General features: G+C 46.4%; 1 protein-coding gene and 1 pseudogene across 5 annotated transcripts in view; one reads left to right on the top strand and one right to left on the bottom strand.

Moving 5' to 3' along the window:
• CEP85 (centrosomal protein 85) overlaps positions 1 to 19,533 on the top strand; it is a 44,526-nt gene that overhangs the window by 22,199 nt on the left and 2,794 nt on the right. For all 5 annotated transcript variants that reach the window (XM_050790720.1, XM_050790733.1, XM_050790708.1 and 2 more), the window contains exons 5-12: positions 1,302 to 1,435; positions 2,179 to 2,296; positions 3,978 to 4,163; positions 12,187 to 12,339; positions 13,160 to 13,314; positions 14,393 to 14,486; positions 15,304 to 15,354; positions 18,493 to 18,600. In XM_050790720.1, coding sequence (XP_050646677.1) covers positions 1,302 to 1,435; positions 2,179 to 2,296; positions 3,978 to 4,163; positions 12,187 to 12,339; positions 13,160 to 13,314; positions 14,393 to 14,486; positions 15,304 to 15,354; positions 18,493 to 18,600 — 999 coding nt within the window. The remainder of the gene's footprint in view (positions 1 to 1,301; positions 1,436 to 2,178; positions 2,297 to 3,977; positions 4,164 to 12,186; positions 12,340 to 13,159; positions 13,315 to 14,392; positions 14,487 to 15,303; positions 15,355 to 18,492; positions 18,601 to 19,533) is intronic.
• On the bottom strand, positions 7,711 to 8,373 carry LOC126956546 (28S ribosomal protein S6, mitochondrial-like; annotated as a pseudogene).

Genomic DNA, 19,533 nt, shown 5'->3' on the forward strand with positions numbered 1-19,533 from the left:
TAATCCCAGCACTTTGGGCCAAGGCGGGCAGGAGTTCGAGACCAACCTGGCCAGCAGAGTGAAACCCTGCCTCTACTAAAAATGTAAAAATTAGCCAGGTGTGGTGGCATGCGCCTATAGTCCCAACTACTCGGGAGGCTGAGGCGGGAGAATTGCTTGAACTTGGGAGGTGGAGGTTTCAGTGAGCCAAGACCACTCCATTGCACTCCAGCGTGGATGACAGTGAGACTCTGTCTCAATAAATAAGTAAATAAATATGAAAACCTTCTTTGAGCCCCTGTGTTCTATCACTTTCGTATTTTCTTTTTTCTTTTTTTTTTTTGAGATGGAGTCTCGAGTGCTGGAGGCTGGAGTGCAGTGGCGTGATCTCGGCTCACTGCAACCTCCACCTCCCAGGGGGGTCAAGTGATTATCCTGCCTCAACCTCCTGAGTAGCTGAAACTACAGGTGCGTGCCACCACACCTGGGTGGTTTCTGTATTTTTAGTAGAAACAGAGTTTCACCATGCTGGCCAGCCTGGTCTCGAACTCCTGACCTTGTGATCTGTCCGCCTCGGCCTCCCAAAGTGCTGGGGGGTGGGGGGTGAGCTACTGCACCTGGCCTGTATTTTCTTTTTTCTTTTCTTTTCTTTTCTTTTTTTGTGTGTGTATGTGTTTTTTTTCTGGAGACAGAGTCTTGCTCTGTCTCCCGGTGGCATGATTTCGGCTCACTGCAACCTCCACCTCCCAGATTCAAGCAATTTTCCTGCCTCAGCCTCCTGAGTAGCTGAGAACCACAGGCGCATGCCGCCGCCGCCGGCTGATTTTTTGTATTTTTTAGTGGAGGCAGGGTTTCACCCTGTTGCCCAGGCTGGTTTAGAACTCCTGAGCTCAGGGAGTCTGCCCGCCTTGGCCTCCCAAAGTGCTGGGATTACAGGCATGAGCCACCACGCCCAGCATATTTTCTTTTAAAAAATCCTTATGCTGCTGAAGAGTGGGAAGGAAGGGAGCAGACATATTCCCCTTCCTTGGTTGGTGAGGACATCCTAGCTCCTGGTTTGCCTCTGTTGCTAGATAATAAAAGATAACTGACCTTTTCTTAGAAACTAGAGCCTTTTTGAACAGGGAGTGTTCAGTTGGCAGAAGCCTTCCTGGCAGGTTCTTTCCAGTCATGCCTCAGAGCTAAAATTATTTCATAAACATTGGGCCTCATCAGGCTGAGCCAAGTTGGGCCTTGACTACAGACCCAGCTGATTACTGCTCAGGTGTTTTCAGGCATGTGTGGGTCAAGATCAAGCTCATCTGGGCCTACTTGCCTTTCAGCTTCAGAACGGAGCCATCTGCCACCATCCTGCTGCTTTTGCTCCTTCACTGCCCATCTTAGAGCCAGCACAGTGGATCAGCATCTTGAACAGTAATGAACACCTTCTGAAGGAAAAAGAGCTTCTCATTGATAAGTAAGAGGGCAAGGGGTACCACAGAGCCAGACTACTCTCCCAGGCCCCACTGAAGACACCTAATGGAGTCTTCCCAAGGGCAAAACATTCCTCCTCTGTTTAGGCCCATGTCTTGCCTCACGGTGGAGGCAGTTTGATAAGCAGCCTAGTCGTATATATAGCTAGTGTAATAGGCCAGTTATGTATTTCTTTTTTTTTTTTTTTTTTTTTTTTTTTTTTTTTTTTGAGACGGAGTCTCGCTGTGTCTCCCAGGCTGGAGTGCAGTGGCGTGATCTCGGCTCACTGCAAGCTCCGCCTCCCGGGTTCACGCCATTCTCCCGCCTCAGCCTCCCAAGTAGCTGAGACTACAGGCGCCCGCCACCACGCCCGGCTAGTTTTTTGTATTTTTAGTAGAGACGGGGTTTCACCATGTTAGCCAGGATAGTCTCGATCTCCTGACCTCGTGATCCACCCGCCTCGGCCTCCCAAAGTGCTGGGATTACAGGCTTGAGCCACCGCGCCCGGCCCAGTTATGTATTTCTTTGGGGCTCTAGGGAATGCCTGAAGGGGGTAGCCAGTTCATTGCCTCTGATCTTTTCCTCATTTCCCCTCAGTTATCTTTCTCATTTGTTGTTCTTCCTTCAGAAAATAGTGATATCCAGAATCTAAGATCTTGCTTACATAATAGGGATTATACTTAGTAGGGGCTTATATTGCGAGGGGTTAGCATCAGGACCTTGACCCGATTCTACCGGCTTGTGCAGGCAGAGGAAACACATCTCTCAGCTGGAACAGAAAGTGCGAGAGAGCGAACTGCAAGTCCACAGTGCCCTCTTGGGCCGCCCTGCCCCATTTGGTGATGTCTGCTTGCTGAGGCTACAGGTAAGTATTGGCAATCAAGATGGCATTCTGTTTGTCATAACTCAGTGTCTTCCCTATGCTTGGCACCATTAGGTATCCAGGAGATACAAAAGAGATCAAGTGATGTAAGTGTCCCTGCCCTCAAAGAGTAAACATACTAATTATAAAGCACCCTTTATCATGCCCTAGTGGTGGCAGAAAAGGCTAAGAACCAGGTGAAAGTCCAGATGCCTGGGTGTCAAGACATACTTGGGAGAAAGGTAGATAGTAAAGTCCTAGAGTTGAGTGATGTTATGAGAAGTCTTAATCTTCTAGCCCTGGCCAAAAGGAGAGAGAGGCAAACGTAATGCAGGATTTAGAGCCATTCTTTCTTTTTTTTTTTCCTCCCTGCTTTGTCACCCAGGCTGGAGTGCAGTGGCACAATCTCGGCTCACTGCAACCTCCGTGTTCCTGGTTCAAGCGATTCTCCCGCCTCAGCCTCCCAAGTAGCTAGGATTACAGGCGCCTGCCACCATGCCTGGCTAATTTTTATGTTTTTAGTAGAGATGGGGTTTCGCCATATTGGCCAGGCTGGTCTCGAAATCCTGACCTCGTGATCCGCCTACCTAAGCCTCCCAAAGTGCTGGGATTACAAGCGTGAGCCATTGCACCTGGCCATTCTCATTTTTATCCTCCATATCTAGGAGCAGCTAAAGAAGATAATATTCTCACTGAGATCAGTGGTTGTGGGGGTTGAGAGCTTGAAAAGAAGCCTGCTTTGTTGACCAAGCTTCTGCAGTTTGGGCATTTGAATGTTGGATATTTGACAGGTTATAGCACTGGCTTTGCTACCTAATTAAGGCAGTATCCTGTCTCATAGAATCAGAATGTTAACAGTGGGAAGTGCCTTAAATAAAATCTAGTTAATTCTTCAAATTTACTGATGAAAGAATTGAAGCCCGAGAAAGAGGAAGACCTTGCCTGAGATCACGTAGAGAATGAGTGGAGGGAAGCCAGGCTTTAAGCCCAGGTCTTTTGATGTCTTGTCTTGGGTTCCTTCCAGTATACAGTGGCTTAGGTGCTTTAAGGCAGTGATTCTCTTTTTTTTTTTTTTTTTTTTTTTTGAGACGGAGTCTCGCGCTGTTGCCCAGGCTGGAGTGCAGTGGCCGGATCTCAGCTCACTGCAAGCTCCGCCTCCCGGGTTTACGCCATTCTCCTGCCTCAGCCTCCCGAGTAACTGGGATTACAGGCGCCCGCCAACTCACCCGGCTAGTTTTTTGTATTTTTTTAGTAGAGATGGGGTTTCACCGTGTTCGCCAGGATGGTCTCGATCTCCTGACCTCGTGATCCACCCGCCTCGGCCTCCCAAAGTGCTGGGATTACAGGCTTGAGCCACCGCGCCCGGCCTAAGGCAGTGATTCTCAAATGTGAGTGTGCATCAGAATCCCTGGAGCGCTTGTTAAAACACAGATTATTGGGACCCATCCCTATAGTTTCTGATTTGGTGGGCCTAGGAGTTAGGCTTAAGAAATTGCATTGCACATTGCTAACAAATTACAGCAATAGGTAAGGCTGATGCTGTTAACCCTAAGACCCAGTTGAGAACCACTTCTTAAAGAAATTATTGGAGAAAAATGATATTTGACCATGAAGTATGCTGGGAATAAAGTACATGAGACTATAAGGGTAGAGAACAGTTACATATTGAGAATCTTTCTGGCAGGAATTGCAGCGAGAAAACACTTTCTTACGTGCACAGTTTGCACAGAAGACAGAAGCCTTGAGCAGAGAAAAGATTGACCTTGAAAAGAAACTTTCTGCTTCTGAAGTTGAAGTCCAGCTCATCAGAGAGTCGCTCAAAGTGGCGTTGCAGAAGCATTCTGAGGAAGTGAAGAAACAGGAAGAAAGGGTGAGCTGAATAGCTGATAGCCCTAATTCACAAAGGAATTGGCAGTCAGCTGTCTACTCTAAAGCCTAAGCTGTTTCTGGCCCCCATTCCTGAACTAAGAGGAGACAGTTGGGTGAGATCCTCCACGGACTTCTCACACAGAATCATCACGGATCTCCTTTTTGCTAGAAATGGAACTCTCCTCCCTCCCTCATTTTTGCTTCATCTCCACAAAACCACAACAGTCAGGGAAAGTTGTATGATCCCTCACTGTCCCAGGTTGTGCTGTGCAGTGTACCACCAGCTGGTCTGGGTAGAAAACCAACTTGAGTACTCACACCAGATGGCACTGTTGCAAGATATTTAAATACCTGTGGTGTATTTATATCATTCAGTCTGGTTTCTCACCCTTCCTAAAAAGTAGAGAAAAATTCCATGTGCGCCAGGCATGGTGGCTTACACCTGTAATCCCAGCACTTTGGGAGGCCAAAATGGGTGGATCACTTGAGGTTGGGTGTTCGAGACCAGCCTGGCGAACATGGCGAAACCTCATCTCTACTAAAAATACAAAAATTAGCCGAGTGTGGTGGCTAGCGCCTGTAATCTCAGCTACTCGGGAGGCTGAAGCAGGAGAATAGCTTGAACCCAGGAGGTGGAGGTTGCAGTGAATCAGGATCACGCCATCACGCTGTTGCACTCCAGCCTGGGTAATGGAGCAAGACTCGGGGAAAAAAAAAAATTCCATGTGCACAGCTAGTTTGGGTGTTTTTTTTGTTTGTTTGTTTGTTTGTTTTTTTTGCCAGTACTCTTAAAATTGCCTTAGGTTTAAAGTTCTTTGGTTTTGTTGTTATCTCCTAATTCATGGCTTGCTTTAAAGCATGTGTTTTTGGGGAACCAGTTTAGTAATGTTAAGTTCTGGACCACTTAAAACAACTAGAGCAATACTTCTCAAACTTCAGTGTTTCAGAATCACTTGGGGATCTTGTTAAAAATGTACATCAGATTCAGTAGTTCTAGGAGGGGGCCTGAGATCCTGCATTTTTTTTTTTTTTGACATGGAGTTTCACTCTGGCACCCGGGCTGGAGTGCAGTGGTGCAATCTCAACTCACTGCAACCTCAGCCTCCTGGGTTCAAGCGATTCTCCTGTTTCAGCCTCCCAAGTAGTTGGGATTATAGGTGCCTGCTACCACACCCAGCTAATTTTTGTAATTTTAGTGGAGATGAGGTTTCACCATGTTGGCCAGGCCAGTCCTGAACTCCTGACCTCAGGTGATCCACCTACCTCAGCCTCCCAAAGTGCTGGGATTACAGATGTGATCCACTGCACCCAACTGGATTCTGCATTTCTGACAAGCTTCCAGGTGATGCTGATGTTATTGGTACTGGAAGGACTTAAGAGGGTTTGTTAAAAAAGAAAATTTAAAGTTGAGTTAGGCTGGGCACTGTGGCTTATGCTTGTAATCCCTGCACTTTGGGAGGCTTAGATGGGCAGATCATCTGAGGTTGGGAGTTCGAGACCAGCCTGACGAACATGGAGAAACCCGTCTCTACTAAAAATACAAAATTAGCTGGGCGTGGTGGCACATGCCTATAATCCCAGCTACTCAGGAGGCTGAAGCAGGAGAATCAATTTAACCCGGGAGGCAGAGGTTGCAGTGAGCCGAGATTGCTCCATTGCACCCCAGCCTGGACAGCAAGAGCAAAACTCCGTCTCAAAAAAATAAAATAAAGTTGAGTTAGTGAGTTTAAAAATAATAATTTATATATCTAAGTTAAGTAATTAAATACCAGTAGATTTATAATAAAATTAGTAGTTCTAAAAACAAATGAAAAAATAAAAAATTTAATAGTTCTGGCCAGACTCAGTGGCTCATACCTATAATTCCAGCACTTTGGGAGACTGTGGCAAGAGGATTGCTTGAGCTCAGGAGTTAAGACAAGTCTGAGGCCAGGCGCGTTGGCTCAAGCCTGTAATCCCAGCACTTTGGGAGGCTGAGACGGGCAGATCACGAGGTCAGGAGATCAAGACTATCCTGGCTAACACGGTGAAACCCCATCTCTACTAAAAATACAAAAAATTAGCCGGGCGAGGTGGCGGGCACCTGTGGTCCCAGCTACTCGGGAGGCTGACGCAGGAGAATGGTGTAAACCTGGGAGGCAGAGCTTGCAGTGAGCTGAGATCCGGCCACGGCACTGCAGCCTGGGTGAGCGAGACTCTGTCTCCAAAAAAAAAAAAAGACAAGTCTGGACAACACAGTGAGACTCCTCTTAAAAAAAAAAAAAAAATTTTTTTTTTCCCCCTAAAATCAGGTTTATTACTCAGAGCAAAATTTGTCCATATAATACATTGCTCTTCAATTTTTATTTCTACGTGGTTATGCAGTCTGAATGACTAGTTTACAATCCCAGGTGGTATTACAAGTTTTGTTTTTGCTGGCCGGACAAAACAAACGGTGGCTCACACCTGTAATCCCAGCATATTGGGAGGCCAAGGCATGTGAATCACTTGAGGTCAGGAGTTTGAGACTAGTCTGGCCAACATGGTGAAACCATGTCTCTACTAAAAAAAAAAAAAAAAAACAATACAACAGTGGCCGGGCACGATGGCTCACACCTGTAATCCCAACACTTTGGGAGGCTGAGGTGGGCAGATCACAAGGCGCAAGGTCAGGAGATTGAGACCATCCTGGCCAACATAGTGAAACCCCATCTCTACTAAAAATACAAAAAATTAGCTGGGTGTGGTGGCACACGCCTATAGTCCCAGCTACTTGGGAGGCTGAGGCAGGAGAATCGCTTGAACCCGGGAGGCGGAGGTTGCAGTGACCCAAGATCACGCCACTGTACTTCCAGCCTGGCGACAGAGCAAGACTGCGTCTCAAAAAAAAAAAAAAAAAAAAAAAAAAGCTGGATGTGGTAGTGGGTGCCTGTAACCTCAGCTACTTAGGAGGCTGGGACAAGAGAGTCGCTTGAACCCGGGAGGTAGATGTTGCAGTGAGCCAAGATCACACCACTGCTCTCCAGTCTGGGCAACAGAGTGAGTGAGATTCTGTCTCAAAAAAAAAAGGCGGGGGGCGGAGGGTGTGACTGTTGGAAGGGGAAAAGTCCTCGCTGACAAAGAAATGACACTAATGAAAACAAAATCAAGAATGATCCACTGGTGCCAGAGATGTTAGAGAAGCTTGTCAGTGAGCAGTTCCCTACTTCTTGCAGCAAAGGGGAGTATGGGCTAAAAATACTTTAGAAAAATCAAACAGCACCTGCAACACACTCTTAAATAAAGGCCAGGCTTGCAAACTATTCTTTCTTATCCATGCTGCTCAAATGTGAAGGAATTCTGTATAAGGCTAAAGTCTAGTGAATCTTCTCACTTCAATTTCCACCTGTCTGGCTCAAGTCATTCTTGTGACTTAGCCTCCCAAGTAGCTGGGATGATAGGCGCATGCCACCACGCTGGGCTAAATTTTGTACTTTTAGTAGAGACAGGGTTTCACTATTGTTGGCCAGGCTGGTCTTGAACTCCTGGCCTCAGGTGATTCACCCACCTTGGCCTCCCAAAGTGCTGGGATTACAGATGTGAGCCACTGCATCTGGCCCTCACTGCTGCTGCTTCGTGGAATATAGTTTTTCATCAAGTGAGACTAGGACAATCTCTTCATATTCTTTTAGTTCCTGGGATGTTTCACAATACTCTGTCTAATCACATCTGCATCTCTAGACAAGTGCTCCATCATGCTTTCAACAGTTGTGGTTGGTGCATAAAAATTCACCAAGAAATACCCGCCTCTGCTGTGCTGTTGACAGAGATCTTATAAGGAAGTGCTCATTCGCCCAGGTTTTCCAAGTCCCTCACTATTGCTCCTCTGTTCATCAGGGCTTGTATCATACATTTCAAAGTAGCAGAAGTCTCTGGCTGCGGCATGGCTGTCAAGATTAAAGCCAGCTTATAGTCAGGCATTCCCGGAGGCTCGGTGGGCGGCTCGGAACTGGGCTGGTTCCCAGGAAGGGAAGGAGCAGGATGGCAGGGACCTGGAAGTGGCTGGGTTGAGTGTCTGCCGAGTGGCGAAAGCTACAAAAAATTTTTTTAAAATTAGCCAGGTGTGGTGGTGCCACCTGTAGTCCCAGCTATTCAGGAGGCTGAGGTGGGAGAATCACTGGAGCCCAAAAGGTCAAGGCTGCAGTAAGCCATGATCTCACAGTTACACTACAGTCTGGGTAACAGCAAGACACTGTCTGAAAAAAAAAAAAAAAAGATTAGTAGTTCTGTACCCCAGCACAACCCCACAGTTATATCTATCTAGAGCTCTCCTCTTTCCTCTGATATATATAGTTGACCTTGGAACAATACATTTAAGCTGCACAGTTCCACTTGTACGTGTATTTTTTTTTCAACCAAACGCAGATAAAAAATCAGATATTCAAGAGATGCAAAACCAGAGTGTATGGAGGGCTGACATATATGCGGTTTCTACAGGACCAACTATGGGACTCAAGTATGAGCAGATTTTGATATACACAGGTGGTCCTGGAACCAGTCCCCCATGTATGCCAAGGGACAGCTGTATTTCTGAATAGTATGCTTTTCCTGCACTTTTTTTCTTCAATGAATTTTAGACATCTGTTTTTGTTTCATGGGAACAGTATCTCCCCAACAACATTGATTGTAATTGTTTTGGATGTTTATATCTGTTTATAATATTTCTTGTTTCCTTAAGGTCCTTTTTTCTGTTTTTGGTGTCTTTCATGTTAGAGGCTTGGTGATCATTGAATAGACGGATATTCGTATTTAAGAAGGAAGCAGGCTGGGTGCGGTGGCTCACGCCTGTAATCCCAGCACTTTGGGAGGCCAAGGTGGGCGGATCACCTGAGGTCAGGAATTTGAGACCAGCCTGGCCAACATGGCGAAATCCTGTCTTTACTAAAAATGCAAAAATTGGCTGGGCTTGGTGGTGGGTGTCTGTAATCCCAGCTACTCGGGAGACTGAGGCAGGAGAATCGCTTGAACCCGGGAGGTGGAGATTGCAGTGAGCTGAGATCGCGCCACCGCACTCCAGCCTTGGTGATGAGAGTGAGACTCCAAAAAAATAAAAAGGAAGCATTTAAAAGCTGGATGAAAGCTGTGGGTTCATGGTGGTTACCTGTTGGACTTCAGTGTAGGATCAGACTTAGGCTACCCTTTTCACTTGGGAACGCTCAAATGTCAGTATCTGGATGTCTTCTCTCACTCTCTCTAGGGAAGAATCTTCAACCTGCTCTCTGGTGGAGAGGCTAGAGGCAGGAATGCTTTTTAGCCTTTGGATTCTCGGTGTTGAGATTGGGCTTAGAGTCCCCACAGTTCTAGACATGGAATTTTTTTTTTTTTTTTTTTTGGAGACACAGTCTTGCTGGAGACTGTGGAGTGGGTGGAGTGCAGTGCCATGATTTAGGCTCACTGCTGCCTCCGCCTCCCGGGTTCAAACTATTGTCTCTCATGCCTCAGCCACCTGAGTAGCTGGGATTACAGGCATGTACCACCACGCCTGGCTGTTTTTTTTGTTTCCGAGACAGAGTCTCGCTCTATTGTCCGGGCTGGAGTGCAGTGGCCTGATCTCGGCTACTACAGCCTCCGTCTCCTGGGTTCAAGCGGTTCTCCTGCCTCAGCCTCCTGAGTAGCTGGGATTACAGGCACCCACCACCTCGCCCGGCCAATTTTTGTATTTTTAGTAGAGACAGGATTTTGCCATGTTTCTCAGGCTGGTCTCAAACTCCTGACCTCAGGTGATCCGCCCGCCTTGACTTCCCAAAGTGCTAGGATTATTACAGGCTTGAGCCACTGCACCGGCCTAATTTTTGTACTTTTTATAGAGATGGAGTTTTACCATTTTGGCCAGGCTGGTCTTGAGCTCCTGACCTCAACTAATCCTCCCACCTCAGCCTCCCAAAGTGCTGGGATTACAGGTGTGAACCACCATACCCGGCCATATACATAGATTTTTACTTGTTTTCAACCCAATACTTCATCCTCTCTGCTGTGACTGGGTACTCTTGAGTCGGGAATCTCTCTCATTGATTTCTTCGGAGAATAGTCTGCTGATGGGGAAACCCAGGGTGGGGCTGATATCTAGCTAACTTGTATATAGATTTCTAGGGAATTCCCCTGTTTTTCAGATCTGTGGTTGATACTTGCCTCCATCTTGAGCTGGTACTTCAGAGGCTCTTGGGAGTTGGGAGGAGCAGATTTTCTTCCCTGTTGTCTGTAACTCCCACTACAGATTGTAACTTTTCTGCCCCATGTCGTTTATCTCCCCTGTTCACTTTCACCTTTTAAAAACATTAAAATCTTTCATAAGCTGGGCATGGTGGCTCACTCCTGTTAATCCTGGTACTTTGGGAGGCCAAGGCAGAAGAATTGCTTGAGCCCAGTTCAAGAACAGCCTGGGCAACATGGCGAGACTCCATCTCTATAAAAAAATTTTAAGTCAGGCTCGGTGGCTCACGCCTGTAATCCCAGCACTTTGGGAGACCGAGGTAGGCGGATCACGTCAGGTCAGGAGTTCAAGACCAGCCTGGCCAACATGGTGAAACCCTGTCTCTACCAATAATACAAAAAATTAGCTGGGCGTGGTGGTGGACGCCTGTAACCCCAGCTGCTTGGGAGGCTGAGGCAGGAGAATCGCTTGAACTCGGGAGGTGGAGGTTGCAGTGAGTCGAGATCACGCCACTGCACTCCAGCCTGGGCAACAAGAACGAAACTCCGTCTCAAAAAAAAAATTTTTTTTTTTTTTTTAAATATTTGCTGGGCGTGGTGGTACATGCTTGTAGTCTAAGCCACTCGGGAGGCTGAGGTGGGAGCATCACTTGAGCCCAGGAGATCAAGGCTGCAGTGGGCTTGAGGTCAGGGGTTCAAGACCAGCCTGGCCAACATAGTGAAATCCAATCCCATTTTTAGTACAGTATTATTCTGTACTAAAAATAGAATAATTAGCTGGGCGTGGTGGCGGGTACCTGTAATCCCAGCTACTCAGGAAGCTGAGTCAGGAGAATGACTTGAACCTGGGAGGCGGAGGTTGCAGTGAGCCAAGATCGTGCCACTGCACTCCAGCCTGGGTGAGAAGAGCGAAACTCTGTCTCAAAATAAAGGGGGTGAGGGGGTGGGATACAATTCAGGACCAGCCAAATGAAGAGAGACATAGGGTGAGGTCCAGGAGCATCCTGAGAGCAGAGCTTCCATGCCCTCTCCTTGTGTGGAATAAGAGCATGTAAACACAGCACATTTATGTGTTTACCTACCAGGAAGCTCCAGTGAGCTTCTGTGTCCAGAGTTTTTAGTTGCAGTTTCATTTATGTAGGCATGATGAAACTCAATCACCCATCCCTCTCCCTTCCCCATAGTAGATTAGGTTCAAAGCAGTTGGTTTTTCTGGTGATCTGCATCCATTCTGAGTCATAGTATTGGCATAAATTTACTCATGATGGGTTCTGACCCACTCCTGTGCAATTCAGGAAATTCCAAGGGCTTAGAGGTTACCTCCCAGGAACCAGGTACAGAGACCAGACAAATTCTGTATTTCACAACAGAAATGCTGCCAGTTTTTAAAAACTGCCCTAGAAGCCTTTCTCTGTCCTTGATTTGAAAGTTCATTAATTCTTTAGTTTTATACTCAAATCCTAAATGGCAAAATTTATTTAGCTTCCTACCTTCATTGCAGTAGAACAACATTCACAACCTCAAGGGTTGCTTCAAAAAAAGTTGATGTGGCTGGGTGTGGTGGCTCATGCCTGTAATCCCACCACTTTGGGAGGCCAAGTTGGGTGAATGGCTTGAGGCCAGGAGTTGGAGACCAGCCTGAAAAACATGGCAAAACCCTGTCTCTACAAAAAATAGAAAAATTAGCCTGCCGTGGTAGCATGTGCCTGTAGTCCCAGCTACTCCAGGGGCTGAGGTAGGAGGATCACTTTAGCCTGGGAGGTGGAGGCTGCAGTCAGCTGAGATCACACCACTGCACTCCAGCAGGGTCATAGTGGAGTGAAGGGTAGAGACAAACTTGACATTTCTTCTTCTAGGTCAAAGGTCGCGATAAACATATAAATAATTTGAAAAAGAAATGTCAGAAGGAATCAGAGCAGAACCGGGAGAAGCAGCAGCGTATTGAGACCTTGGAGCGCTACCTGGCTGACCTGCCCACCCTGGAAGACCATCAGAAGCAGAGCCAGCAGGTAGCAGCAATGTCTTAGCATGCCTGGGGTGATCAGGGAGTGGCCAGGCAGGGGAACTTTTTCATCATCTGCTGTATGCAGTTATCCTGTGACTTCCTGAAAGGATAATCCCAAAGCAGTCATGTCCAGATTCACATTTGTCAGATTTGTAACCAGACTGCAAATTTTTGAGGTACCCAGAGTCTTCCTTATGTTAAATATAGTGAACCCCAAGTTTCTCTTCAAAGAATCAGTATGTTCAGCTCTCTTACTCTTTATTTTAAAGTTGAACTTCCAGGTTCTCTTCGCCCTCTTGCTTCTAGTTTCATTAAACAACCTTTTCCACCAGTTTTAATCAGTAGTTCACATCTGTTCCCCTGGTCACCTGCTCCGTCCTGACTCATCCCGGTCACCTGCTTTGACCTGAATCTCCCCGGTCACCTGCTCTGACCTAAGTCACCTTTAGTTACTTGTTCCTAACTGTCCTTCCCACCAAACTACTCACCCCCCCTCCCCCACTCTGGCTCATACACCTGCTCTCTTTAAAATAGCCAATCAGAATTAGCTTAGACTGTGTGGTTCAATCCTAGCCATAGGGGAACAACATAGCAGTAAGGACGACCTGCTTCAGGAATAAGAACTCCTTCCCTTCCCCTGTCCAGTTGTGCTTTTGCCATTGTTCCATCTGCGAGGAGCACCCTTTCTGCAGAAAGTAAAAATTGCCTTGCTGGGGAAATTAAATGTATGTTTGAGTGCTATTTCTTTGCGACACCAAGGAACAAGCATTTTGCATTTCTAACACTTGACTTATTTGACCTAAATGTGGGATCCTGTTTCTCAGCTTAAGGATTCTGAGTTGAAGAGCACAGAGCTGCAGGAGAAAGTGACTGAGCTGGAGAGTTTGCTGGAGGAGACCCAGGCAATCTGCAGAGACAGGGAGACTCAACTGGAAAGCCTGAGGCAGAGAGAAGCAGAATTTTCCTCTGCTGGACATAGGTAAATAACCCTGTGGGATTGAGAGGAATGGAGAGAGTTTTTTGTCATAGCCATCCTGCTTACTTACCTGTGTGACTTTGGGTGATTTGGGAAAATCATTTTACTTCTCTTGAGCTTTGTTTTCTTTGGACTGTGAATAATAAGGAAGCAGCTTTTATATCTTTGGCATGGAGTAGGGATGCAGTGGGGGCTTATCTTCATAGCCTTTGTAAGGATCTAACCCCGTGTCTGGCACATAATTCTTAGTATGTGTGTGTTGAATAAATGAAAGCACTTTATAAACTGGGAAATGAGGTATCTGTATACTTTCAGAAGTGGGTACTGGTGGTAAGAACTGAGAGTTATCCACAGTTCGAGCCATGTAGTTAATAAAGGCTACCAGGAGCATCTGTTTCTCCTCAGCCCTAGGGATTGTTCTCCATTGCCATGACAGGTTCTGAGAACAAACAAGATGCCATAATGTACTCTCAGGGTGTCTTGGGAATCTCCTCCATATTAATAGCAGTTTCTGTGTTTCAACAGCCTCTTGGACCAATTCCAGTTTCTAATGGGATAGATTGGATTTCTCATGCCATATTTAACCACAGTGTCCCTGTTGTTTATCTCAGCAGTTGGGCTTTGCTATAAGTAATTGTAGGGACCCACTGGAGGAAACCATTGGTCAGAGTCAGAAGTGGGGTTAGAGGACAAAGTTGGCTTTGCGCCAGACTGTGTGTGCCAAGAAAACAGCTTTTGCATTTTCTGAACTTCCTACAATGTACATGTATGACTTACAATCTAAATACATGTGATAAATATGTATTTTTAAAATATCAAAACAAAATATACAAGAGCCTTGGGCAGGTAGAGAATTGGTGTCACATTGTATAGATTCTGGCCCCTAGGGAAGAGAATTAACATACACTGAGCAGCTTTTGTGTGGCACCCCTTATATTACAACAGACCTAAGTATTATCCCCAGCTACCACTTGGAGGGGACTAAATGTCTTGCCTCAAAATGTTCAATAAATAGCAAAACCAAGAATCAAAGCCACTTGTCTCTAACTTCAGAGTTCTTGAAGGGGCCACTGTCTTTCAGCCTGCAAGATAAACAGTCTGTGGAGGAGACCAGTGGAGAAGGTCCAGAAGTGGAAATGGAGTCCTGGCAGAAGCAATACGATTCGCTCCAAAAGGTGACTGAGGATGTCCAGGCTGTAACGGAGGGTAGGCTGGGAGGAAAGAGAAGATTGTGTATTGGGAGGCAGACATGAATTCTTGGCTTTGGGCTATCTAGGATTTGTTACCAAGAGCTTTTCTTTCTTTTCTGAGAAGTCACCCTGTATAGTAATTTGTATTTAGAATGTCATCCTTATAACAGGCAAACTTGACTCACGTAGAATACAGGCAAAAGTAAGAGGAGGGGTGATATGCCTCTGAATGTCTAGATTAGATGACCCAAAATGGTACTGTAAAGTTTGGTGTACTTTCATGGCTCAGGCCCATACAGAACCCTGAATTGATTCAGAGAACACCTGCAGTCTTTAAAAGACAAGAAACCAGGCCTGTTTAGGGTCCCTTCTTGGATAATCAGTATGACCAAAGCTGTAAATAACAACCACCATAATAGCGCTAGAAATGGCAACCTTCATTAAACTGAATTTTTAGCCATGTCCTTGTACCAAAGAACAAGAGTTTGCACTGGCTATATATAAAGTTGATTCCACTGGCCTGCAGTTATTAGGGTGAGAGTTCCCTTTCCCCAGTAGTGGTCATGGGTCCACACTACATTCCTGTATAAACCTTTGTGATTGGAGCACAGTACTGTGAAGCTAGTTAGCCAGGATTAGGAGTCTGGTTTATATTTCTGTAGGTAGAGTTCACTAATCTGTATCCTGGTCTCGCTGTTAATGGTCTAATAGCCAGACCACATGTCCTAGTGCAGCCCTGTTGCCCTCTGACCTCACTGTCAGCCTTGTGCTGGCAGCCTTCCTTGATAACTTTGCCTTTCAGATTGTGGAGAAGCAGCAACAGAAGATGGATCAGTTGCGCTCACAAGTACAGGTGAGCAGGAATCCTTGGGACATGGTGGGCAGAACTTAATGATGGAATCTCTAGAATTTAGCCAATATTTATTTTGTTCTCTGCTATGCAAGTTGCTCAGTGTTAGGGATACAAGAAGAATGAGACCCCAGTCAGTGCTTCCGAGCCTTGCTGAGAGGACACAAATATAGTAGGGAGTTTCAGCACAGTACTGTGAGAGCAGTGCCCACAGTATCCTGGGGGAGCACAGGAGAGTCAGTGGGAGGAAGGGAGGTAAAAGAGAGGTTTCTGGAGATCCTGAACCTAGAAGGATGAGGAGTTAGCCAGGCAAAGAAGAGGAGGTGGATAGGATGTGTTGGATTCCAGATAGGAGGAACAGCATGAGTGGGAACATGGAGACATGAAACAGCATAGTTTAAACGTGGTGCTGCAAGCAGTTTGATACTGCTGAAGTATTCACTTTAAGTTGGCAAGTGGAGACCTGGGCATTCCAGGCTATGGGAGGGCATTTTCTATCAACTAAGTTAGTTTTTTTTATTTTTTATTTTTTGAGACGGAGTCTCGCTCTTGTCGCCCAGGCTCGAGTGCTATGGTGCAATCTTGGCTCACTGCAACCTCTGCCTCCCGGGTTCAAGCAGTTCTCCTGCCTCAGCCTCCCAAGTAGCTGGGATTACAGGTGCCTGCCATCATTTCCATCTAATTTTTGTATTTTTTTGTAGAGACGAGGTTTCACCACGTTGGCTAGGCTGCTCTCGAACTCCTGACCTCAGGTGATCTACCTGCCTCGGCCTCCCAAAGTGTTGGGATTACAGGCATGAGTCACCATGCCCAGCCTATGACAGCATTTAATTGGGATGTGATGTGGTCAGGTTTGCAACTCAGGCTCAAGTGTGGAAGATTCGCATCCTGGAGAGAGGGAAGGTCCAGGGGACTGTTGGAGAAATTCTTGTGAGAGATGATGAGGGAACCTGGCATAAGGCAGCATAGCAGCAGGGAGATGTGAGGGGATAGATTTTTTTTTTTTTTTTTTTTTTTTTTTTTTTTGAGACAGAGTCTCGCTCTGTAGCCCAGGCTGGAGTGCAGTGGCCGGATCTCAGCTCACTGCAAGCTCTGCCTCCGGGGTCCACGCCATTCTCCTGCCTCAGCCTCTGGAGTAGCTGGGACTACAGGCGCCCGCCACCTCGCCCGGCTAGTTTCTTTTGTATTTTTTAGTAGAGACGGGGTTTCACCGTGTTAGCCAGGATGGTCTTGATCTCCTGACCTCGTGATCCGCCCATCTCAGCCTCCCAAGGTGCTGGGATTACAGGCTTGCGCCACCGCGCCCGGCCCCCGAGGGGATAGATTTAAGTGACTTTAGGAGGTAACATCAAGTGGAATCAGTGACTGACAAGATGTAAGGGTTGAAGAACAGGGAAGAATCAAAGATGACTCCAGGTTTCTATTTTGGGCCAGAGTGGGAGTGTTTTTAACTGGGTTCTCCAAGAAATCCTGGGTAAAGCAGGTTCACTCAGTGTCTCTTTGGACTCTAAAAGTTTTCACACCAAAACACCTGAAATGCACTTATTTTGAGGGAATAAATGGAGGCTGCAGCCTTGCCTTTGCCATTATGTGGATTGGGCTACGTCTATCTGGTTCACCTCTTTCAAGTCCTGTAAGGAGGTAGTCAAGCCTGGCAAGCATTTTAATATATACCCATTTAAAATCCCAGGTTTTTAGTAGAGTTTTTAATGGATCTCAAATTAAGTTTCCTAGAACCCTTGGGGTTCTACAAAGTTTGGAAAGGCCTGACATTTTAAATGGCACATTTACCTATGATAAGACTACTTAAGCAAATTAAAATATCAGGTGAGGCTGGGCACGGTGGCTCACGCCTCTAATCTCAGCGCTTTGGGAGGCCGAGGTGGGCAGCTCACGAGGTCAGGAGATTGAAACCATCCTGGCTAACAAGGTGAAACCCCATCTCTACTAGAATACAAAAAATTAATTGGGCGTGGTGTCACACACCTGTAGTCCCAGCTACTCGGGAGGCTGAGGCAGGAGAATTGCTTGAACCTGGGAGGCAGAGGTTGCAGTGAGCTGAGATCACGCCACTGTACTCCAGCCTGGGCGACAGAGCAAGACTATATATATTATATATATATATATATATATATCAGGTGAATTTGTTGGAATTAGATGGATTCATCGTCACTTTGGATATTTCATGATCACGGGGTGTTTTCCTTGGCAGTTATATTTTTTTATTGATATAAAATGAGAAATATAAAAAAATTGCACACTTCAAATCAGTTTCAAAATTTGAGGAAAAATTGAATGAATAGAATGAGGCAGAAGTTTAAAAGCTTAAATATTTCCCTTCCCCTCACCCCTCCTACACACACGAACACACTTACACAGAACTCACTAGATTAGGCACCTGTGAGTATGCTCTCCTACCCCTTTCCATGTCTTTGAACAGCATTTAATAGACAGTATTGTCAAGAGCACTTGACTGTTAACTCCTAAAAGACAGGAACTGTTGGTGTTCTCCTCAGTGCCTGTCACAGTAAGCGCTCAGTAAATACTGAACTCAGCTGAATAGCACATTCCCTGCCCTCAAGAAAGTTTGTGTTTGAGTGGAGTGAAGGATCATGTGCATAGCCAACTAGAATATTAAGCAGATGTACTTGTAAGCCATGATGGATATGATAGCAAGGTAGGATTAGGATTAATTGGACCTGATTTGCAGATTGAAGAAAGCTCAGGTGGGCCTTGGAGGTTTCCTGGAGGTAACAGCAGAAGAGCAGCTTGAACAAAGGAAAAGGGAAGTGAGCAGAAGCATTGACGCTGCAGCCTTCAGGGATGAGGGCCAGTCATTCATTATGGCAGTGTAGAGGCTGGCCATGTGGAGGGTGGAAAGAGATATGGCTAGAAAAGTAGGTAGGAGCTACCGTGGCCTTGAATGCCCTGCTAAGAAGCTGACCTCTATTTGGTATGTGGTCAAGGGCTATAGGAGGGTTTAAATGGGAGGTCACAAATCAGGACTGTTGTAAAATGATTTCTTAGCAGGAGTGTGTAGGTAGGGTGAGTCTTCACTATATAGTCCAAGCCAGTGGTGATATTGTTGGAACCAGACTTGTTACTCCTGTGTTCCCTCAACATCTTGGCTGTGTGATTCAGAGCCTAGAGCAGGAAGTGGCTCAAGAAGAAGGAACAAGCCAGGCCCTGAGAGAGGAGGCCCAACGAAGGGATTCAGCCCTGCAGCAGCTGCGCACAGCCGTGAAGGAGGTGAGTAGCATTAGTCAGACCTCTTGGTTCTGCCTCTACAAACCCGATTTCTTTGTATGCCCTCCCCATCTCTACTCCAATAGGGACCTCAGTGTTTGAAAGGGAAAGGTCCCTACTGAGCTTTGGGGGCAGAGGAAAGGTGCATTGCATCATCCTTTATATTACAGACCCTAAGCCTGTTTTAGCATGTCCATAATTATTACCTAGGAATGCTTTTTTTTTTTTTTTGGAGACAGTCTTGCTCTGTTGCCAGGCTAGAGTGCAGTGGCACAATCTCGGCTCACTGCAACCTCCACCTCCCGAGTTCAAGCGATTCCCATCTCAGCCTCCTGAGTAGCTGGGACTACAGGCACGAGCCACCGTGCCCGGCTAATTTTTTGTATTTTAGTTGAGACGGGGTTTCACCACGTTGGCCAGGATGGTCTCCATCCCCTGACCTCGTGATTCGCCCACCTCAGCCTCCCAAAGTGCTGGGATTACAGGTGTGAGCCACTGCGCCAGGCCCAGGAATGCTTTTTGATGGGGAAAGTCATTCTCTCTTCCTTTGTCTTCTTGAAGCCGCAGGTTTCTGGGGTTGGGGAGTGGAGAGTTCGAGAAGACTGAGGATTTGGTGGCCTTCATGCACTAAACAGAGCTGTCAGCAGGGGGCAATCAAGTTCACTGACTGGCCTAGTACCTAGGAAGGAACCTCCTTTAGCTAGGATTGTCACATGGCCCAGTGTGGGTGGAGGGCCTGGGACTGAAGGAGGGACTCTATTCAGACTGTATAAAAACACAGTCAAGGTAGGAAGGGAAGGGAAGTGGATTAAGCTGTCAGGAAGAGAGGGAAACAGACAGACATACATGAATAGATGGTTTTTGTAATAAAGTCTGACTCCACTGAGGTGAGAGTTTGAAAAGGCAGGACTCGTTCCAGGGCTGGATCCTCCAGGT

The sequence above is a fragment of the Macaca thibetana genome, chromosome 1 (genome assembly GCF_024542745.1).
Source record: "Macaca thibetana thibetana isolate TM-01 chromosome 1, ASM2454274v1, whole genome shotgun sequence".
Classification (NCBI taxonomy): domain Eukaryota; kingdom Metazoa; phylum Chordata; class Mammalia; order Primates; family Cercopithecidae; genus Macaca; species Macaca thibetana.